The 23,970-nt window shown below is 41.2% G+C and overlaps 1 protein-coding gene across 1 annotated transcript in view; it reads right to left on the bottom strand.

The window, feature by feature from the left end:
* Positions 1 to 23,970, bottom strand: part of PHLDB2 (pleckstrin homology like domain family B member 2) — a 101,456-nt gene that overhangs the window by 41,384 nt on the left and 36,102 nt on the right. Inside the window, exons 3-6 of the mRNA XM_044914071.1 lie at positions 23,189 to 23,551; positions 17,195 to 17,338; positions 15,995 to 16,132; positions 3,667 to 3,795 (exon numbers count right to left, since the gene is read on the bottom strand). Of these exons, the coding sequence (XP_044770006.1) occupies positions 3,667 to 3,795; positions 15,995 to 16,132; positions 17,195 to 17,338; positions 23,189 to 23,551 (774 nt within the window). The remainder of the gene's footprint in view (positions 1 to 3,666; positions 3,796 to 15,994; positions 16,133 to 17,194; positions 17,339 to 23,188; positions 23,552 to 23,970) is intronic.

Genomic DNA, 23,970 nt, shown 5'->3' with positions numbered 1-23,970 from the left:
GTCAATCACTCACTCCACATCTGGTTAATAGGCAACATGTGTTATCTTAACCGCGTGAAGGTCACAGAGCCACTACTTTGTTTGTAGTAAATATTTAAACTGTTGGATGAAAATAATAGCACATTCGGTAGGAAAGTTGAAAATTAAAGCTAAGCTTAGCACTCAGATTCTTTTGGTATAATCATCTGATCAAGTCATCCAAACAATTAGAATGTGTGTATATAAACTTACACTGTAAAAGAAAAACCACTGGGGAGGGGAAAAAAGCTTTGCTAAGATTTTAGATAAGAATAAGAATTCAGGGGCGCCTGGGTGGCTCAGTTGGTTAAGCGACTGCCTTCGGCTCAGGTCATGATCCTGGAGTCCCGGGATCGAGTCCCGCATCGGGCTCCCTGCTCGGCAGGGAGTCTGCTTCTCCCTCTGACCCTCCTCCCTCTCATGCTCTCTGTCTCTCATTCTCTCTGTCTCAAATAAATAAATAAAATCTTTAAAAAAAAAAAAAAAAAAAAAAAAAAAAAAAAAAAAAAAAAAGAATAAGAATTCAGGGCATGGAATTTGGGGGCAGGAGTCGTTTAATTGAGCACACAGTAATACATACAGGAAGCTCAAAGTCCAGGGCATGACTAGTTGGCTGAAAATTTTAACTAAGCTTCACTTGCTAAAAGAACATTACAAATCTCTACTGGTTGGTAAGCTCAAAGGCCAGGCGCCAAAGGACATAAAAGAGCTGTGCTCAAGAAAATTCAATGCAATTCCTTCTTTTTTCCCAATAACTGTTTTTGAGAATTTATATGGCAGAAGTTTACGTGCAGTCCTTCGTGGGTTTTTTTGCTCAGCAGAGGGACAGAAGAGGAGAACAGATGTGGTATAGCAGGAGAGATTACAGTAATAACCTCATGGCAGCTCAAGGCCAACTTTGAAAACAAATTTAAGTGGGGCTCAGGGTTTGTTCACATTTCTCCATCTTATGCCCTATAGTCAAACACTTTAACTGTTTTGGAATTTGGAATTTGGAAAAAGACAATGGAAATCATTCGTGCAACCTTCTCATTTCATATATGAGGACACTGAGACCCACAGAAGTTGAAGGACTTATCCAAGATTAAAGGATGAACCAATGGTAAAGCTAGTGAGAAAAATGTCTTCTAATTGTTGATATCACTGAATTTGTGTGTGTGTGTATTAATTAATAATAATATATATATTAATTAAATCAAGAGACTGAATTCAACCATTCAGTGAGTAAATTATCAAAAGCACAAGAAAACTGTCCTAGCCAGGTGTCTCCTCCATTTACTAGTGGAACTTCTCCTGGCAAACAAAAGACTCATTTAACTTCTGCTTTCTTTTCCAAAATGCTTGCATCCTAAGGAACAATTCAACTGGTGAGCCCACCTCAACTACATACAACTACTCAGATGAAAGCTGTATTCTGACGCTAAGGCACGGAATTAGAAGAAGCCCGGTCATAAAGCCATAGTGTTGTATGCAAAAAATCATTCCATAACTTCAGCTTAAGTACTTGGGATAACACACAGTTTAAGAAAATGATGTTCTTCCTGTTCATTTATTTTTTCTTTTGTATGACCTGCCACCTAGTGAAGTTTGTGGTAATAAAATCACCTTTACTGCATCAAGTTTAAATGCCTTCGGGAAAGCTTTGTAAGGTAGTGGTATTCAGAAGGGTTTGAAGTCTTAAGGGAAATGAGCTGTGGTAACACAGGAAGTTCCTAGTATGAACAGACTTCTTGTGAAATAAGTGGACTTTTTACTGATTAAGCCGTGGGATTGGTGGAGAGGTACTCTGGACATCATCCCTATAAAATTAATGGACCTCTTAATACAGGTGAATAGAAGCTACTACAAGCCAGTTATCTCTCCCAATGAAAGGGATTTACGATAAGAATTTTACACTCTGCTTGGAGAGGAAGAGAAAAAGGGTCTTTGCTGTGAAATAGTGAAAGAGGTTGTCTGCATCACTTCCTGTCCTCCTTTGGACATTCTTAGAACGTACATACATTTAGAGTTATCCTATAGAGGCTAGATTAAGCAAACAGCCATTATTTATATCAATCTGAGTCTCAGTAATTAATAGAATTTACCAATTTTTATTTGCAGCAGTGTTTATAAAGAGTCCAAGCAATAACTGGATAACTAGAGGCAGAGAAGAACAAAATATATAAGTTGCTGCTGACTCTAGATAAAGTAACACGACCACTGTGTAAAATCATTAGTAATGAGGAGAGTTGAAAACCAGTGAACAAATAATAAAAGGCAATCTCCCAATCTCTTCAGTGAACTGGCATAAACACAAATTACAAGCAAAAATAATTTTACAGATACTAATGTTTTCCCAATTATTTTCATCACAAGATTTCTAGAGAAATATGACACTGAGGGACAGGAAGTTTTCTCTTCTTACAGCAAATTCAGCTGTATACAATAAAAGGAGTAAAGAGGAAGAAACATTGTTGAGACTTTTTTGATCCAACATAGTAAGAAAGTTACTATTTGTTAAAATATTAAAATCGTTATGCTGCAGGTTAACCTGTCTGCCTTTGGTACTATTTATTAAGATGCTTTCAACCTCTGTAATACACTGAAAAATTTTAAATGTGATTTTTCATAACCTAATGCTACTCTAAGGTATCAAATGTTTTTGTATTAAAGGCCATCCTAAACATTTCCAAGGGTGGGGCTACCTTAGCTGATGTTTCGACTTGCCCACTCCCAAGAAGGTCCTGACAGAATAACATGAATGAAACTTGCCTTTCTTTTCTAGTCACATGGAATCATGAGTTGTTAGTCACTTAGCATAAGTTACTATGACATGACTCTTCTAGAGATCCAAGACTGTTCCCCAGGGTCACGGTTATTTGGGTTGCTGTTCAGAGCAAATGACCTAGTCGTCAAGAGGCTCTGAAATATTAAGTGGTCTTGCCAGTGTTTGTGAAACTCTCCACCTCGAAGCCTCATTTCAGCAGATGACCCACGTGGCCATGTTAAGCACAGCCAACTTCAACAATTGGAGGATAACCCAATAAAACCCACCACAAAGTCCACGCTGTGCTAAGCTTTAAAAAATGATGAAGCTCGTCTGAGAAGATGCAGAGGGCATTGCCCTGCATCTTGGGTCTTGGTGTTCACTGTGGCTGTGCTAACGAGTTCAGTGTCACTAAGAGGCAGAAAGAAAAAGAAACACAGTGGGTGGTGATGGGAAGCAAATCAGAGAATAGGATAATTTGGGGGGCCAAGTATAAAATCAGGCTGAGAGAAAAAAACCAAAAAACATCCAAGGGTCCAAGGGCAAACAGTACTCACGATGCAGCAGAGAATGCAGGGAAAGATGTCAGTTGATTTAAATGCTACAATCTTGGTGTCGGTTATATGTCACAAAGAATGACTCCCTTTTGTTACAAAGAATGACTCCAGAATTGGTTTTTTTGCATTATAAATGAGTGAAGGATTCTAACAAGGAACTGTTTAACTTATTAGCATGAAATAATATATACTGTCAGCATGCATATTTCTATTTAAAAAGTATCTAAAGACCAGAACTTATGCAAATTTATGCTGTGTGAAGTAATAAGTCATAGGTAAGTGGAACTTCATTGAAAAAACACCGAAAAACAAAAGACGACTGGCACATTCCTGTTTGCTACTGACCCTCTTCAGTTGTTGCTGTAATTGCTCCCTCATGGACTCAGGACAATTGTCCAGCTGGGTCTTCTGCTCGGAGTAAAGCTCCTGAAGCCTCTCTAGTTTTTCCCTCTCAGCATCAAGCTTTACCTTCTCCTGAAGTTCAGAAATCAGAAAATAGAAGAATAGAAATTACCTTCACACCCGAAGCAGGCGTTAGTGAACATTTCCCAAGGATAACATCAACACACACACACACACACACACATACACAAACTAGATATCCTATGCATGTAGAAACATACCTAGTTAGTGACTAAGATAAGGGGGTGTAAGTGGAAGAAAAGACAAGGGGACCCTATTTCTGCATTTTCAAAACACGGTCCACGTCACCAGGTACTGGCAATGACCCCCATCCTTCCTTCCTTCCCCCCTTCCTGCCACCATGTTTAAAGCGGAAGAAGCTGGTCCATGGAGAACAAAGGACAAAAGAAATGCCAACCAAATTTATAAGACAGCCTTGCAAAGAGTCCCTGGGCAGAGAAGCAGGCAAAGGAAAGCAGACATTTACCTCAAGTAAGGTTGTGGTCCAATTTGCTCAAGGCATTTGTTCAGCAAGCTTTGGAAATTATTGTAATTTTGTTCTCAGACCAGAAGCATGCCAGGTACACTAGTCGACACCCCGGTCACCTGAAATAGGTCTAGCTATTTGGCAAACTTCAAAGCTTAAGCAATTAGAAAATCTGATTCCAAGGCTGAGAGAGCAGGGAAGAAGGCAAGGTTGACAAAGCAGCGAGGGGAGGCATATCACACCGTTTGGATACACCGACACGTGACATTTACTGTGGAGATGAAGACTTCTCTACATTGACTGACATGAAAAATACTTGAAACATGGACTGTGGAAAAAAGGAGAGGAGAACACCCAGGTGTCAGAAAATAGAAGAGAAAGGAGGAGATAACACTGACTCCTTCCCCAGTCACACACTCCAGGGACTTTGGACATTCTCCGGGGTCTATCAGGCAAATCCTGTAATAGCGTCACCTTTTAAATCAAGAAACAATACTTCAACCTGTTTAGTGCTTATCTTCACAACCTGTGTTTCCTTTATGATGCTCTGAAGCCTTGAAGTAAATTTTAGACCGGATTCTCCCCTGGTGTTACCCTGTCAGCAGCCTACACACAAGCTCTTCATGAGGGGCGCCTGGGTGGCTCAGTAGGTTAAGCGTCTGCCTTCGGTTCAGGTCATGATCGCAGGGTCCTGGGGTCGGGCTCCCTGCTCAACAGGGAGTCTGCTTCTCCCTCTCTGCCACTTTCCCTGCTCATTCTCTCTCTTACTCTCTCAAATGGATAAATAAAATCTTAAAAAAAAAAAAAGAAGCGCTTCATGAAGCACTACCACGATTTGACCTTCAGTAAGCACAGTGACCACGACCTTACTCTCCTTGCTTCATTCACTCTAAGTGCAGATAGCAATAAAACTGCCTTCTAAGCTTGATCACAGAAGGATTTTTTTTAAAGGATGCAGCTCTCAAATAGTCCTATAAAATTATATTTACTATAATTTCTTCATCCAAATGGCCATGATTTCCCGTTTAAACATATCTTTAGATTCTTTATAAAAGAGGCTATGGTTTAAGTCTAAAACTAAGACATAAATACCTATACCAATTCACTTAGGTGTCCATTTTTGGCAGAAAATTTTCAAATGTCAAGGGCATTTTAGAAATATGTATTTAGGTTTAGAAGTGCATTTTTTTCCTCTCAAAATGATTAAATCCGGAAGTCATAAAACTGAGAATCCTACTTCATATATCAATCTAAAAACGTTTCTGCAAGGATGCTTGGCTGGCTCAGATGGTTAAGCGTCTGCCTTCGGCTTGGGTCATGATCTCCAGGTCCTGAGATGGAGCCCTGAGCCCTTGAGTCCTCAGGCTGCCTGCTCAGCAGGGAGTCCACATGCTTCTCCCTCTGCCTCTCCCTGCTCGTGCTCTCTCTCTGTCTCTGTCTCTCTCTCAAATGAATAAATAAAATCTTAAAAAAAAATAAAGATAAAAATGTTTCCGCAACTGAAACTTTTGCAGACTATCCAGAAAGTTTCCTCCGTCTTTAATGGCAAGTGTGAGCCCTGTGCAGAACCACAGTGCAGGAGGTAGAGAGGGGCAATGGCCTGGCTCACAGAGTGAGGGATTATCACATGTTCATTCACAGAAAAGCTGAATATATGGGGACCACTCAGACTCAGTCTTTAGTTTCAGAATGAATCATTTTTTTCCCTTTAATACAGCCAGCAATACAGAATACAATCATCCTTTGGATAAGAAAAGGTGTTATTTCTTCTGTGTGTGGATCAAAGATTGCCCTATTTACACAGCAAAAGAATTTTGTCCAAAAAGAGTTCTGTTTCTAGATACTGTATCACTGGATTTTGCAGCAATTCTAGTTCTAAGAAGAAAGCTAAAAAAAGAAAGAAAGAAAGAAAGAAAGAAAGAAAGAAAGAAAGAAAGAAAAAAAACTATCCAATCCCCTTAAATACCAAATGTGCAAAACTGTAAAATTTAAAGTTACATTTGACAGAAAACATTGATATGATATTTGATCATATGGAAAGGCACTGGCCTGAAACAGAGGTCTCAAATCTGAAGAAATAACCAAACTATTCCTCTGATGCTCCCCATTTTGTATTACTACTAATAAGCACAGATCACAAATAAAAAGTACCTTATGTTTACATACTGCCTGCCTTCTGAGGTGCTCAAAATGTTTTGCAATTCCATACAAGGGGACAGTGAGAAGAATTATGCAAGCAGGCACCATCAGAACCTTCTTTAGCTTCTCTGGTTTACCAGTAATGCTATGAGCACAACTTAGGTCTCAGAGCAAAAGCTTAGTGGGGCCAAAGTGAGGGCAAAGGAAGTAAAGGGCAAGGATGAAAGGACCAGTGACAGGTGGGCCTAGCCATCACTCACGGAGGACCAGAGAGGTGATATCACTCCATGCCAGCCAAAAGGTGGCCAACTCAAGCCAGAAAGAAATTAATATTCCTACTTTCTATTTATTGCCCAGAAAGTTTTCAAGGGAAAATTAGCTCTAGGCAACTAGTTAATTAGAGCTGAAAATATCACCTTCTACAGCAAAGCAATAAGCTTAAATTTGTTCAATTTGTTAAAATTTATTAAATTTACTCATTAAAATTTAATAAATTTGTAACAAATTGAACAAATTTAAGTTTATTGAAAAAATAAGAATGACAAGGAATTGGAACACTCCAGGAAAATCCAGATGCACAAGGGGGCATTTATAAAACCAAGCACAGAATGTGACTTCACTAGAGACATGGCTGCTTCTGTTAGCACTGCTCTTGCATTGATTTGTCTTCATGTACTGGCAAATCCACCTGGGTCACAAATTCATTGCCCTTTTTTTACGTTTAAGACTGATGTTCCTAACGTGTATATATGACCAAAGGTACATTATTCACAGCAAATTAAAGCAGAAATCAGTATATAAAATCGGGCTTCTATTCGCTTCCATGGTGAATTGTTTATTCACTCACTCAGTAAATATTTATAAAGGGACTATAAGTAGAGAAAAGAGGGAGCCTGATCATTGTCCTCACAAAGTACGGTCCAGTTAGCTCTGTGGTTCTTAGCCCGGACTGCACATTAGAAAAACCTGGGTGAGCTTTTAAATATACTATTTTCCAAGTCTCCACACAGTCAGACATTCAGGAGCAAAATAGGGTATGAGTATTTTAAAAATCCCTCCATGTTTTCTCATACACAGCCAGGTTGGGAAACCCTGAATGAGCCCCCCAGGATGATGTGAGAGGCAAAGGCAGTTAACAACAATTCGCTTTTTTAAATGAAGACATGGGACATTAATACACAAGGCACCAAAGAGTGCTCTTCAAACATTTGGCTTAGTGTCTTCACTTCATAGTATAAAAGGTCCTTTTACAAGTGACACCCCAATTGTACAGTTTTTTACATTCAAATTAAATGCCTCAAGTAAACCAAACAAAAAATGTACTATGAGATTACAATATCCAATGCACATTCAGAGAGGAATGATGCATTTCAAGTTCAGATGCAAAATGACTCTTCTAGTCAGACAAATGATCAGGAGTGTGGATGAGTTTACTCTAAATAACTTGAACTTGTACACAAGAATTACCAATAATCTTTAATGAACTAAATAATTTAAAGCTTATCATAAAACCACTTATTTTGCTGGAAATGTGGTTAGAAGACAGTAATATAAGTTTCTCTCTTTTGAGTTGTATTCTTGAAGGAAGGAACTGAAATTTAACTTGCTGGTTCTTTTTTTTAATTTGCTGGTTCTATTTGAATTTCAATATTACAAGGAAGATTCTTGAATCCCAATGAAGACATAATTTTACCACATCTAAGTAATATTTGGTAATCAGATGGTTCAAAGTTACTCTGAAAAGATGCTTACTTTATTAGCTTGTGGGGCTGCCAGATTAAATAGAGGACATTCAGTTAAACTTGAATTTCAGATGAATGACAAATGATCTTTTAATGTAAGTATGTCCCAAATAATGCCTACGGCATAATTACGCCAAAATTTATTCTGTTTATCTGAAATTCAAATATGTAAATATATATATATGGGATGAGATGTATATAGGATTTATTGATTGATTTATTTATTTGCTAAATCTGGCAACTCTCCGGGGCACCTGGGTGGCTCAGTTGTTGGGCGTCTGCCTTCAGCTCGGGTCATGATCCCAGAATTCTGGGATCGAGCCCCACATCGGGCTCCCTGCGCAGCGGGAAGCCTGCTTCTCCCTCTCCCCCTGCTTCTGTTCCCTCTCTCGCTGTGTCTCTCTCTGTCAAATAAATAAAATCTTTAAAAAACAAAACAAAACAAAACAAAAAAACCTTAAGGTCCATCTTCCTAATTCCCAAAGTGTTTAGCACAGAACCCAGCACACACTAAGTACTTAGGTCAGGTTTGGAGTTGATACAGTGATGGGTTTAAATTCATAGTACCTAAGCCATCATTTCTGTTGATCCAAAGTCCTTTCCATATACCCTGAGAATACTTTTCCTTTCAGTTCCTAAACCCTGTGGCTTGGGAGGTAGGCATCCTCATGGGTTCACAGATTAGGCAATTGTTTTAGATCCAAAATCACTTACCTGAAATTCTTAAGGCCAGATGTGTTCCAGATTTCAGAATATTCTGAATTTTATAGAGGTAACGCAGTTCATAGAGCATATATTAAAAGGCATTTCCAGTAAGGTCTGGGCCAGTACCTATAATCAAACACGTTTCTATTTCTGCAGCTACTTATGAATATTTGCATTAAGTGTGAATATCAGTCAAAGTCAGGTTTCACAACCAAACAAGTTTTGGTGCTAATCTTACAAAATGATCCCCCCCCCCAAACTTTTCAGATTTTAGAATTGCAGAGAAAAGATTATAGACTTGTGTCAACGAATGCTGGAGAGCTGAGAACTCATTCTCTGCCTGCCTCTACAGAGCCACATCCTTATACTTCTTTCCCCAGATTTTTTTTTCCTTTAGCTTTGACATTTTAATTACACAATTGATTGGTGGTTAGCGTAGAAAAAACTGGACAATTGGAACACTAGGGATTTCTATAATCAAACAACCACCAGAAAAAAAGAACCCTAATCTGGAATCCTGTTGACTGAATCCCCAAATCCCACAATACTCTTCCACTTCCTCTAGCTAACTTTGAAATGTAAGAAAGAGGCACGGGAAGGGCTGGGTCCCTTCTGAACACTGCCTATGACTTGGCAAATGCTCTGCACTCCAGAAGCATTAACACTTTGCTGAGGAATTCTGGGCCAGGCTGTCTTCCCCCTGGCTCTAAAGGAAGGATGGAGAGGAAGTAACAGGTACTTTGGCAAGATAATAATGGGGGATAAAATGTAACCATTTTAGATACAATGATACATATTTCATGTAGGAAAATTAGTCAAGTAACAAGATTTCACTGTGGCACGAGTTATATATGGCATAGAGTGATTTAAGCTTCCATTCGCACCTTTAAGCCTGGTTAGTTATAAACAAAGACAGGCCAGGATGGCAACAAATGCCATAATTCATCTGTGTAAGGACAGATCCTAAAACAAAGAGTGAGCTTTACGATGAGTGTCTGGGTAATGGAAAGACTGCGACAAGACCACGAACGCGGAGCCCTTCCTTAACCATTTTACTGAATTTCAGTAAAACTGACTATAGATTTTTGTATGCCAAAGAAGCAGAGATGAGACACTGATAATCATCATAGAGGAAATTGAAATTCCTCTATAATAAAGTAGAGGCAATTGGGAAACTATTTTTTGTCTGGAATTCTTACTGCGGTCAGAACAAGGCAAAGACAGAAGGAAAACCTACCTAAACAAATGCAGGTGTGCACACATCTGCTCAGCAGTGGCCCCAGCTGGGCTTGGCCGTGGTGTTGGGGCAGCGGTAAGAAGGGAAGCCAAGTCCACAGCCAGGCTCTGCCAGCACTGAACTTCATGGTCCCGGTGGCTTCTCCGCTCTGCCGCCAAGCTCATTAAACCGAATCCATTCACTAGGGCAGAGGTGAACAATTCTCCCTCCTTTTACTTGCCCCAAGAAAACACTACGGCCTCTTGGCTTACTGCTTCATCAAATAAATATCCTCTCTGGACTTACGCTGGAGTCAGATACTTGTATTTGTTCAGGGTTTACCCATGTTCATAGAGACTCTATTTGTGATGTGGCTATTGTCTGAGCACTTAGCTCAGAGCCACATGGAAATGGGCTTCTTGATGCTTTTGGCTGCGGAACCCATAAGGGCAGAGAAACGTCAGCTCAGGGAGCCACTGCAAAAATGTTCAATAAATATACAATTGAATACATTGTCTGTATTTTGTATGTTGTCTGTATTTCATGCTCTTTATATTTTAGATGGTAACATATAATAAATAGCAGTCATCTATAACATACAGGTTCTCCCCTGTATCTGAAAGTAGAGCACTCCTATGAAACGTTTCCTAAGCCAAAATGGTGTAAAGCGAAGAAGCAGACCATTAATCTATATGGAAAAAATTTTAAACCTTCCCAGGCCCCCAAAATAACTCTCTTAGGCTTTTCTGATACCTTAAGACACATCTTGCTTATCTAACAGATGCACCTAGTAAATGGCGATGAAGCACAGATGCTCACAGACACGGTTGGAAGGAAGCTGTGGCTGTAGGATGCAGAGATGCTGCTGTAGTTTCCAGGGAGGGAGCTGGGTGGCGCCACTCTGGATGCTGGGGGGTGCGAGGGTGCGCTCGTGGCAACACACACACTGAGCGCTAGACTCCCGCCAAGCGCTAGACTCAGGCTGAGCGTTAGACTCATGTTGAGCGCTAGACTGAGGCTGAGCACCAGACTACCCCTGAGCGCTAGACTCGGGCTGAACTCTAGACGTATGCTGAGTGCTAGACTCACATTGAGCGCTAGACTCACGCTGAGTGCTAGACACACGCTGAGCTCTAGACACACACTGACCGCTAGACTCCCGCTGAGCGCTAGACTCCCCCTGAGCACTAGACTCAGGCTGAACACTAGACACACGCTGAGCGCTAGACAACTGCTGAGCGCTAGACTCCCCCTGAGCACTAGACTTATGCTGAGCGCTAGACACACGCTGAGCTCTAGACTCATGCTGAGCGCTAGATACACACTGAGTGCTAGACTCCACCTGAGTGCTAGACTCATGCTGAACGCTAGACACACGCTGAGCGCTAGACACACGCTGAGCGCTAGACTCCCCCTTGAGCGCTACACTCACGCTGAACGCTAGACACACGATGAGCGCTAGAGTCACGCTGAACGCTAGGTTCACTTCTCGCCGCCTTTTTGCATAAAGGAGGAAATCCTCTTCGGATTTCTCTCAGGAAAAACAGGTGCTGTTGGAGCTCTTTCGTAAATGGGGGGTGCCATAACGTGAACATCGGAAAAGTGAGTGACACCTGTATATTAATTTATACCACTGGGTAAAAAATAGAATGATAGTTCCCAAATCACATAAGAGAAATAATACCAAAGACTGGCCTCGCGTGCCAAGGAAACGATGTCAATAATTTCACGCCAGTACTTGAAATTTGAGGTGTTAGTAAGCCTTCCTCCTATGGCTCTAGGCCTTGTCTCCAAAAAAGTAGAGTCAGGCTTACAGGATGTGCTACCGACATCTGAAGTGGAGCTTGCCGGACAGGGATATCTTTCCAGGTCTTGGTGGTCTCATTCCACAGTTTCTATCTGACAGCAGCAACAGGTGTGTGGAAAAGCAAACGAGATCCGAAAGGGCAAAGGCCACTTCCTCCTTCTGTCTTACACTCTGGCTGGGCTGGCAGTGTGATGACGAGCCCCCTGGCATGTGCACTGAAGCACACCATCCCAGATGGCCTGAACTTGGCAGCACGTAGCTCTTGAGCAGGTGTCTGGCTCCGTGTTTCTGCTAAGGCTCCACCTGGGCTTGCTGTTTGCAGGAAATCCAAGGACAATATTCCCGAAGTATACCGGGTGGTATTCTAGCCTGTGCTATGAGCTGGGTAAATAGTGGATAGCAGTGCCTTCCTCTATTTCACACGCTAGAGAGGGAAATCCATATCTAACAAGCCCCAAACATGGGAAGTACGAAATGGGATTTGTACAAGGACTCAAAGAACAACAGGGAGAACATAATCGGAACTGGAAGGGTCTGAAAGGGCTTTTCTGAAAAGCTAACAATGAATCTAAGCCCTGAAAGATAGAACCGACAAGATATGGAATATGGGAAGGGAATTCCAGGCGTGGGAAACAGATCTGCAAGGAAATAGATCTGGCAGGAGGCGGGGGGAGGATGGCTCTTTAAACAAATAGAAGGTCACCATGCACATCGGGTGAAGGAGGGGGGAAGTGATGAAGGCCCATGATATAAATATATAAAATTTATATAAAATATGGTGGAACACAAATCAGAGTGCTAGGATCTAATTTATATATTTTTAAAAATCGCTCTGGCTGCTGTGAAGAGAATGAACAAAAGGGAAGCAAGTGGAAATGGAAGGAAAAGAGATTCTGATGGTTTAGAAGAGAATACTGTTAGTGGAGATGCAGAGAAGCTGAAGAAATTGAGAACTCTTAATGCGAGGGTGATGGAGAAAGAAGGGTCAAGATCGACTTCCGGGTTGCCATTTGTACATAGAGGTGGCTAGAGATGCCATCTCTTGGCCCGGGAAAACTGGAGGAAGAACAGGATGGGGGGGGGGGGGCATGTGGAAGACAAGGGGAAGGAGAAGATCAAGAGTTCGCTAGGAGTGTTGAGTCGGCAGTAGCTGTGAAATGTCTGAGTGCAGATGTCAGCTAGGCTACAGGATATGAGTCAGAAGTTCAGGAAAGTCTTATAAGCTAAAGACATACACTCGACTGTCACCAGTGTTTACAGGTCTTGGGGAGCCATGGCTATAAGAATGTGAGGATACAAGAGAAGAGGATTCAGATCAAACACTCTAACAACTGGTTTTATAGAGGCAGAGGAACAAGCAAAGGGAACTCAGTTGGAAAAGTCAGAGAGAATGAGTATGAAAAAGAGAAGGAAAACCACAAGAGGAGGCATCCAGGGGCCAAGGGGCAGGGTGGGGAGGGGCAAGTATGAAGAAAAAGGGTTGTCCCCTGTCTTGAATGCTGCTCAGGACGTCTGATCACAAGAGGACTAAAAAACACGCAGTGGGTTGGGCAGCACCGAGGTCTTTCGTAGGGGACAAATCTGATGGAGAAGTGGGGGCCTAGGCCAACTGGAGTTGGGGGGGGTGGGTAATTGGGAACTGAGGAAGAGGGCTCGCAGTGTAGGAAGAACACTGTTTGAAAAGCATGGCTATGATGAACAGAAGCGAGATAAGGCAATAGCTGGAAGGTAGTTTGTTTTTAAATAATAATAAAATGTAAAAATAATGTTGGCATGTTGACAGTCAAAGTCCAGGAAAGAAGGAGAAGACTGGGGGAGTGGGGTACAGAAGAGCTGACCTGGGATGGGATGACACCCAGAGCACGTCCCAAGGCACTTATCTTTGACGGGGGGAGAGAACCCTCCTGAGTGGGGAAGGGATGGGATCCATCTGATTTCTCAGAGAAGTAGGTGGTGAGGTCACCTCCGTGGGAGGAAAATGGACCAGAGGTTTGAACAGAGTGGAAGTGTGAAACAGCCGTGTCATAAAATCATACAAGTTTATTTGAAAAACATAGTAATGCCGCCAAGCGGTATTTGAGTTTGGTCATCAAAAATCTGTATAACCGGGGCGCCTGGGTGGCTCAGTTGGTTAAGCGACTGCCTTCGGCTCAGGTCATGATCCTGGAGTCCCGGATCGAGTCCCGCATCGGGCTCCCTGCTCGGCGAGGAGCCTGCTTCTCTCTCTGACCCTCCCCCCTCTCATGTACTCTCTCTCATTCTCGCTCTCTCAAATAAATAAATAAAATCTTTAAAAAAAAAAAAAAAAAAAAAATCTGTATAACATCATCTAGCCCAGTCTGTTCCCATTTCCCTTGTCCTTCTCTGGAATCTCTCACCCAAAGCCAGTTTCTGCCATTTTTCACACCCTGTGATGACAGACAATAATCCCACTTTCTAAGACCAACGAATCCCCTAACAGCTGCATGAGCCAGTCCTATACTTCAAGCCCCCAGTGTCCCCTCTCCTATGCAGAGCCTCTGTCAAGCTTACCAAAACAATAATAGGAAGGATGGAGGTGGCCTCCTTTCTTGTTTCTGCCCATGTCCCTGGAGTTCCACCTCTCCTTTAGGTCCACAGAATATAACACGACTTTCCCCGGAGGTGGGATTGACACGACTTGCTTCGCTTTTGTGTCTCATACGAATGATGGAGACAAACAGAATTTGCAGGCCATGCCATGTGTGGGCTACACAAAGATAAGTAACTACATGGATGAGGAAGGCAGAAAGGCTTGTGGAGAACATGATACCCGTTCCTCTGTCCCACAAGTTTTCCAGGAGGACATAAAAATAGATACTAATAAGCACCACAAAGACATCTCATGCTTCCCACAGTTTCTTGCTGTATCAGTGCAGAATCTTGGAAAAGCAGAATCGTCCTCTACTGCAGATCGAGACAATCAATCCTTTGACCTGGCTTTGAGCTTTTTAAAGAAAAATATACCAACTACCCAAATGGATTCTTTACTATTTCAAAGTCTGGAGCTAGAAGGAACATACATAAAACTTAATGTGAAAAAGCTGGGTAGTTAATCTTGACAAGCAGGCAACCAAGAAATTGATGTGTAGCTGTTAGTCTGACATCAATTTCTGACAATATCACTTTGAGCTCATTCTCTGGCACCAAGATCAAATGCCCTTATTTATAGGTCTCAAACAAAGAAGAGCCTAAAAAGGAAGCCGCATTCAGCAGAAATCCTTTCCACATATTACCCTCTAGGACTTACTCAAACTGATTTTTTTTTTTTCTTTTTTCTCAGCTTAGTGGAGAAGATGGTGAGCAAGGAAGAATGTGTTCAAGTTCGCTTGCTTTTTCCCTCTGAAACTGGAATCTCATTTTTTAATTTTACGCTTGGTTTAGCTGTAACTAACTCAGAATGTGAGAGAAGAGTAAGTAAAATATTTCCCAGAGGAAATAAACAAATAAACAGACAAACAAAAAACCCAACTACTACCTTGAATTCTAAAAATTGCAAGTAATTTTTCCCACTTTCCCGAGTAGATATCAGCTAACATTCAGGTTGTGGCTTGAAATGTACGAGTGAGACCTTTTCCGAGGTAATTGTCAGCTGTTTCATGGGTATTTTCCACTTGGCAGTGTATGAGGATTCCCTGACAACTCCAATGCATTTGTCAAAGAGCAGTGCCCTTGCATTGAAGACAATGGCAAGGCAGGACAGGTGAGATGAATGGTTCCCATTCAAATTCTTAATAAACAGAAAAATGAAAAGAAAAAAGGCAACTGTATTTGAACATGCCTAAGTCATCCCTACAGGATACCAGTGGTTAAGAATAAACTTCTTATGCTAAAATCAATCTTTAAAAAACACAGCACAATCAGAAGAGCAGAAAGCCTGTTGGAAAAAAGCAATTCACTCATCTCAAGTAAGTTAAGCTGCCATGAATATCAACTCAGAAAGTTCTATGGGCTCTACTCCCTTAGCATCCACAGCTCAGTCCCTGACAGTTCTTTGTGAAGAACTTACCTCATCTTAAGGCTTTCCTCTAGTACCACTGTCTCCAGGAACATGACACAAATCCCAAACCATGGGAATTCATACAACATTTAAATTCGACCGAATGGAACCACCATATTGCTCATAAAAATTGAATTCAAATATACTTTTCTTTTACCTTGGTCTTTTCACCAACGATGTTCTTTTCCAGTTCTGCTATTTTCCGATTTAGATGATCCAAAATTTCCTTCTCTTTCATAAGTTCCGTTGTTTCAGATTTCTGTTCTCCATCCAAAAGAGCACATTCCATGTCCAACTGAGGACACAAAACAAAGCTCAGACATGTTTCACATTCAGAGAGATTCTCAACTGCCCACTTTAGAGGTGCATTTTTAACAGCCACAGATTTCAGAAAGTACTATGGTATCAGCCAGACTGTGGGGTCTAGAGAACACCCCAGAGAGTCCAGGTGAGACTCAGAATTCCTATATAAGAAAGCTGGACAGCCCACAGTATATTTACTAAGAAATCTACCTATCATTTAATTTTTCTACTGTAACTCCTCCTCTGCTAACTTCTCAAGAGTATTTTGCCTATTTGCTCAGATTCAGCCTCAAGCACAAACCATCTTGGGAGCAGGTGTGTCTGTCTGTGTTTGTCCACAGAGCTTGGGAAGTGAAAATCACACCCGGCCCAGCATGCAAGTGATGCATTCTTAGCAGTGCCAGCAGGAGGAACATCCAGGGTCTGTGTATAAGATGACAGGTGAGCAGTCCCCTTCCACTTAGAGCTATCTGCATTATCTGTGAGTATACACATGCTAGGCAGAATCATTTGCTCCTTTTCGCTCCATGGAAATAGTATGAAAATTGGCCCTTTCTCCTATAATAGTAATAGACTATGTGTCTGTCTCCTCTTTGGTTTGCAAATCTCTAGAAAGGTAGGTCTATGTTTGCTGCATATATAAATCCCCCTATAGTCCAACACGACGTCCAACTCATAGTAAGCATACTCAGGAAATGTTTGTTGGATTTGAATTTGGACACCTAAATATATGGGGACCTCAGCTGACAGATCCGTAGCAAGTCAGAGAGCATACAGCTTTGTTAAGACAAAATTGGTTATACCCAAAGTACATCAAAAATGGCTCCATATGTTTGTCTCATCTGACTTAAGAAAAAAAGACAAGGAAAAAGAACTATTTTTTTAAAAAAAGGTATTTTTACCCTGTACTTGGACCCACTGAAAAAAATGTTAACTCATGTTGATTTCTATGTATTCTGCTTCCGAAACTTATGTCTTAATAGGCAGTAATATTTTTAAGCTAAAGGGAAGGGAGAAACAAGAGAGGGGTAAAAAGTCAACTCCTGGTTTATACCTCTCTGGAAGATTCATCCATCTGGTCATTGATATCTTTGATTTTTTGTTCAAGTTCTTCGAGGTTATTTAGAATTGCTATCCGGGTCTCTTCCATTGCTGCCAACTCCTGAATCCTTTGTTCTTCGTTTATATCCTCTGGGGTCTGCAATTAATCAACACAGAAAAGGGCTATTCACACTTCAATTCCAGAATCTCCCAATTTATAAACCAGTAGAAAGTCTTGGGTTTCACAGTCTCAGTGCCTCTTTGGATTCTAAAAGCATCCTTGTGATTGTTCTGTTGCAATTCTGCATTTTCCCACAAATCCTCAGCAGTGTGGGTCTTAAGTTACCTCATACAAACCAACTTAAATTCACCCATTCATATTCTTTTAAAGCTGAAATAACTAAGTTTGTACAGATGAGGAAGTTGTAGTCCATAGACATTGTAGTGACTTCTATAAGGTCACAGAGAAAGTTTGGCACAGCAAGAATGAGAAGCTAGACAAGACTTTTGACATCTTCCTTAGGGATCTCTTGGGCATGATGCTACCTTCACTCCAAGCTCCACACTCTCTCCCAACTCTGAGTGAACACAGCTTCTACAACGGTTTCCCGAATCTCTAGCCATACTCCGGGGTCCCACCACTAGGGTTATCTGTGAATGGGCATTCATGCTTATTTGTCTCCTTTCCAACACAAGGTGGAAAAGCGAGGGCATGATACGCTTGGCCCCTCTCACCTCAATGTTCCATAAAGTGAATAACCAGGGCAATACAGCCCTTATTATTTTAGTGACTCCCAAAATGACTGAAAACTATACACTTAATATGAAGTTAATTCATGTTGCACTTCTTGTGTTTGCATATTACTTACTGTCTTTATCCTACAGCACCTTCTTCCTATATAATGTTTAAGACACCAACTGGGCCAATGGGCTTTTGTGACACAAAATAGGACATTGGTCATCATTCATAAAGTCATTTCACAGAAAAAAACTTGAGTTCCTTGGCAAGGAATGAGAAAGGCAGGAAAGAACCTGAGTAAGAGAGGACATACTTACACCCCTCAACAGAGAGATGACAGGTGCCCAGGGAAGAAAGGAGTATTTGAGATCAAAATTTGACGGCCTATTGTTTTAAGAAGACAGTATAATGAATTGAAAATCGCCTCTTCTTTCAGCCATTTCAGGTTAGTTATCCTAGGTATTGCCTGGTAGAGATCAGTCTTTCTGTAAGTCAAGGGATGCTGGGGTATCGGTACATTACTTATTCAATTTTTATCTCTCTTTGAAAAAGTAATTTCTTTTCATTAGTAAGTCAGCCATGAAACAATTTCACAATTGGACACTGAACATAGCAGCCTCGATAAGTAAATTATTGAGGTTTACTCATCAATCAGTGCCAAGAATATTCATATTAACCAAAGAAATCATTAACATTTAGTATGCCACATGAAGTTCATTTATTTAATGATTTTTTTAAAAAGATTTTATTTATTTATTCATGAGAGACAGAGACAGAGAGAGAGAGGCAGAGGGAGAAGCAGGCTCCCAAGGAGCAGGGAGCCCGATGCGGGACTTGATCTCAGGACCCTGGGGATCATGACCTGAGCCGAAGGCAGACGCTTAACCATCTGAGCCACCCAGGCGCCCTATTTAATGATCTTGAAAATAACTTGAAGAAGAGAGCCAGCATGTGGCATTCTTTATTCATATTCTTTATTCTTCACCCTACTTCACTGCCCCTTAAGGAGATCAGACAATTGAGATGTCACAGTATCTCAGGGTAATTAGCAAAGGTATGCAGGCCTTCCAAGCTTTGACAGTTAGACTTTTAATTGCCATCTTAAATCCAGTATCTTGCCAATTAATAAAACAACTGCTGACCTTTTTATCACAATGAATCTCATTGTCTTAATACTCAGGTACCTGTTTTAGGGCATGAGGAAGGCCTGTAATAGTGAATGGCGTTCCAAAATCACTGACGTGTAGTCCTAGCAGGAAAGGCCCAAGAAGGCCAGTATCCTGTTGGGTCAACATTTCATATTGGGTTTCAACTGCCAACATCGTTTAAAAATATCTCTTTCACTGGTGGAAGTCAAGCATTAAGAGCAAACAAAAGCTGAACAATTTCGAAAACCATAAACTTTCTAAGCAAAGAGAGGGTGAAGAAAGGTGACAGTGGCAATTATAAATGTCTAACTCCAAGTTTCTAAACAACTGACCACAAGAGGCATCGTTGATAACAGACCATTTGAGAGGCTATTTATAACAATCAATGCTGTCTAGGAAATGGTTGTTCTTTTTTGTTATTTATAAAGAGCAAAATCTTCAAAAGGCATTCTAAAACTCTGAATGGTTTGTGATGGAATGGAAGGAGAGTATTGTTTACACACGTACGAGCATCCCCAAATATGCCATCTGCGAGGCAACCTGATCTCCACAGAGAAAAGGGAGGGAGGGTAGGAACGAGACACTGTATCTGCTTCCCCCCACTCAAAATCTCTTCTTAGAAACTGCTTGCAACCAGAGGAAGTTGCAAGTGTGAGGGCTGTCCACTGTAGACAGAATGATAACTCAAGAAGAGAAGAAGGAAAAAGTTCTCAAGGAAAAGAACTTTTTTTTTTTTTTCCCAAATAATGATATGAGGTGATGGATGTTAAACTAAGCGTGGCAATCATTTCACAATATTTGTAAATCAGGTCACAAGCCTGTACACAAAACGCACACAGTGCTGTGTGTGTGACTTAAATCCTAACACTGTGGAAGAAAGAGGAGTGAGCTATTCTCAGCTTCCACCTCAGGCGGCAGAAGCAGGTTCACAAAAGCCAATTAAAATTAGCATAAAATTAGCATATTCCAGGGTGCCTGGGTGGCTCAGTCGGTTAAGCATCTGACTTGGTTTTGGCTCAAGCGGTGATCTCGGGGTCATGAGATGGAGCTGGGGCAGGCTCCGCACTCAGCAGGGAGTCTGCTTGAGATTCTCTCTCTCCCTCTCCCTCTGCCCCTCCCCCTGTGCTCTCACGCTCTCTCTAAAATAAGTAAATCTTTAAAATATAAAATAAAATAAAATAAAATAAAATTAGCATATTTCTAAGGTCATCTGTATCTTTACGTGTTAGCTTAAACAAGTTCCAGAACAGTAAATCTTATGTTTCCTAAATATCATCAAAATCTTTGTTTCTTGAAATCAATGTGTTTGTCACATTCCTCTCTTCTCCACTGATCCTTAGATCAATTAATACAAACACTGTCCTTTGCTAAGTAAATAATTTAGTGAGCAGATTACTAAGAAGAAAAGCATCCAAAACAAATGGTCAGGACTTAATAAAACATTCTTTTATCTGCTGTCCTGGGGTAACATATATCTGTCTCCAAAAGGTCATACATGCAAACCTCCGTCCTTGGAACTCATCCCCTCCCTCGCTCTCTGCCTAAGCTGCTGCGTGGTAACCAGAGGCGCCTTTGATATTTCCTGTCTCCAGAGGATGCACAGTCTTATGTGTCTTGCCACAACGGAGGCTGCTCTAAGCTTCAGAGGCCTCCTTTTCCACAAAAGCATATTTGGGCAATTAAAAACATCTGCCACCATCTGCCCGTTTACACACCAGCAGCTCTCTTGTCCCAGCCCTCTTCAGGAGGAAACCTGTCTCCCAAAAGATGGTTCTTAGAGAGAGACACATAGCTCACTGTTTTAACAAAAATCTGGCAGCTGTCCATGATGGAAGAAATGGGAAAGGATTTTAAATGAAAAGGAAGTCAAGGACTTCAAAGGAAGCCAAAGGCTGATGAAAACAGCTCAAGTTTTCAAACGGTGGGTCATTTACTTTGCCTGAACACAACCAACATTTGATTCCGTCCCCCATCCTAGTTTCTAACAGTTGCATTTCTGGTAATAGAGACAGATGTCCTATTCTGAAGTACTCTCCATAGAGAATGAGTAAGGTCACTGTGGTCATTAGGAGAAAGAAGGACTGAACATTTCCGAGTCCTAATGCTGATGATGGGAGAACTCAGAAGGTAGACACGGCCTCCTGACAAGGAATACTGAGTAAAAAAGTCAAAACAAACACACAAACTCCTCCTGAATAATACTCCAGATGATAAACTACCTCCAGAATTTTGCACATGATAAGGTCTTTCTCTTAATCAGTTTGTGTCCTTCTCTTACAACAAAAATTTAACTGATGTATTTTTCTGTTTTTGATTCTTTGGCCATAATTGTCGAGAATCTTGGAATTGAACTTAATGGTCAGAGTTACTTAGTTAATTAACTGATCCTGTTTATTTAAATAAATAAATTCTTGTGATTATGGCATCTGTTTTTTTCTCCTAATTACTATTTTTTGTGTTAATTTTATTCCAATAAAACTTACATTTTCTTGTCACTCTCTTAAATCCTTTATAGAAAAGAGGTAGGAGAATTTATTTTAATTTCATAGAAAAAAGATTCTTGGGACACTTGGGTAGCTAGTCAATTAAGCATCTGACTCTTGATTTTGGCTCAGGTAATGATCTCAGGGTCATGAGATCGAGCCCCGGGTCGGGCTTTGCGCTGGGCGTGGAGCCTGCTTAAGATTCTCTTGCTCTCTCTCCCACTGCCCTCTCTTCGCACACTTGCGTGCTTGCACATGCTGTCTCTCTCTCTCTCCCAAAACCAAAAAAAAAAAACAAACAAACAAACACAGATTCTTAACCTGTGTGAAAAAAGTAACACCAAAAGATTTTCCTCTAATTCCATTTTTTTTAAAGATTTTATTTATTTATTTGAGAGAGAGAGAATGAGAGAGAGCACATGAGAGGGGGGAGGGTTGGGAGGGTCAGAGGGAGAAGCAGACTCCCTGCCGAGCAGGGAGCCCGATGCGGGACTCGATCCCGGGACTCCAGGATCATGACCTGAGCTGAAGGCAGTCGCTTAACCAACTGAGACACCCAGGCGCCCCCTCTAATTCCATTTAAGAAATCTTCAAATTTGGAAGACATTTGGAAATCAATACACAGCCAGAAGACTAAGTAATAGTTATGATTACATATGTATCTTACTTAAACATCCAAAAAATATCATAAGTCAAGTCAAGGGGGGGGAAGACCACTCATGATAAAAGACGAATTTCCTTACAAATAACTCTTACTACTTACTAAAAACAAGATAAGAAAATTTTAAAAAATGGGTGAAGAACATGAGTAAGTGAGTCAAAATACAAAGTCACAACTAAAAATATGAAAAGATGTCCAACTTTATGCATAATTCAAGACAAGCAAATTAGACACCAATTAACTTAGTATATTGAAAAATTTTGAAAATGTACAGCCTTGGCGAGTGTATGGAGAATAAGGCATGCTCATAAACTTTTGGTAGAAGTGTCACCTGGAAATACTTTTGAGAGTATAATTTGGAAATACTGATTAAAATGAATAATATACAAACCCTTTGATCCAGCAATTCCAATTTTAGTAAGTGATCTTGCAGATACATTTGCACAGTATTCGCTGCATATAGATTTTATTAGTAAAAAAGCTAGAAACAATTTAAATATTATTTCCAAACAACAGAATACTAGTCAGCTATTAAAAAGAATGAGGCAGTGCTGTGTATACTAAAATGCAAAGATATGCAAGACAGTTAGTGAGGAAAAGAAAAAGAGCGGAACCCTGTATGTTTGCACCTGTGAGTCTATGCCTCTAACATGCGGCCGTATACGCACAGGAATATGAAGAAGGCAGGTAAGACACTTCTGTGTTTATTTCTCAGGTGTACAACTGGGAGGGGGCAGAGAAAAGAGAAACATCTTTCGAGTTTTCTCTACGGCTGCATTTCTTTTGGTGCACAAATTTGTTACTTTATAGTAAATGCCCTAATTTGCTGCACCTTGTTTAGCTAGTTACCTCTTAAACTGAAGCTTCACTAAAAAAATTTTGGAAAACAAGTACGGTAAAACCTCTAGTCTCTGGGCCAATGCAGATGCACAGCCCCAGGCCCTAAATCCTGCTCTTTTTGCTCTGTTGCCTTTACCTTCGGTAGGATACTAAGATAAGCAGACTCGCTGGAAGTTTTCAGAAAGGGAGGCGTGAGGTCCCTGAGCAGGTCATCATTCCTGCTGCTCCTGGGGGACAGGAAGCCAGCACTGCTCTGCCCGACGCTCCCGAAGATTGCCGAGTCCGCATCATGGAGAGAGCCTTTCGGGCGGCACCTGTACCTGGCGTCAGGGCTCACCATGGCTTCTTCAAACACGGACTCCTCATCAGAGAGCCGCAGCTTCTCAAGCTCCTTATTGATCTTCTGCACATCGGCCACGGTGGTGCCTGTGGACAAGCGACGGTCGGGCTTTGTGTATTCAGCACAGAGACTGAGGATGGTCTCCAGACGCTGTCTCTCCTAGAACACAGAAGAGGGCAGGGTCAGAGAGTTTGTGAGAATGCAGACAATCACAAAGAAAAAGATTGAAGAGGCTGGGACTGCTGGCAATTACATCCCACAGGTAAACCCACCGAGAGTGGGCTGGTGATGAGTTTCCATCATCTCAGATGGGTGCATTTAAGGATCCAGGTGAAACCAGGTGAAAAATGCCTGATTTTCTTCCCAAACTCAACTCGAGCTGTCCCCTCTCCTTGGATGTCCCAGGGCTGATCCCCCCACGTAGCAGCCCTCGGTAAGCCTTTTCTTGATTTATTGGTCCTCTGAACATTTCAAAGTCTCTTTTTCAATCTCCTTTTTAAAAAATCTTCACTCCCCCTTCCTTCTCTACTGCTCTGCCTCCAACATATCTAGCTCTTTCATCACCATCGACTTAACAC

The sequence above is a fragment of the Neomonachus schauinslandi genome, chromosome 1 (genome assembly GCF_002201575.2).
Source record: "Neomonachus schauinslandi chromosome 1, ASM220157v2, whole genome shotgun sequence".
Classification (NCBI taxonomy): Eukaryota; Metazoa; Chordata; class Mammalia; order Carnivora; family Phocidae; genus Neomonachus; species Neomonachus schauinslandi.
The sequence above is the reverse complement of the archived record's forward strand: the minus strand, read 5'-3'. Positions and strand labels throughout refer to the sequence as shown.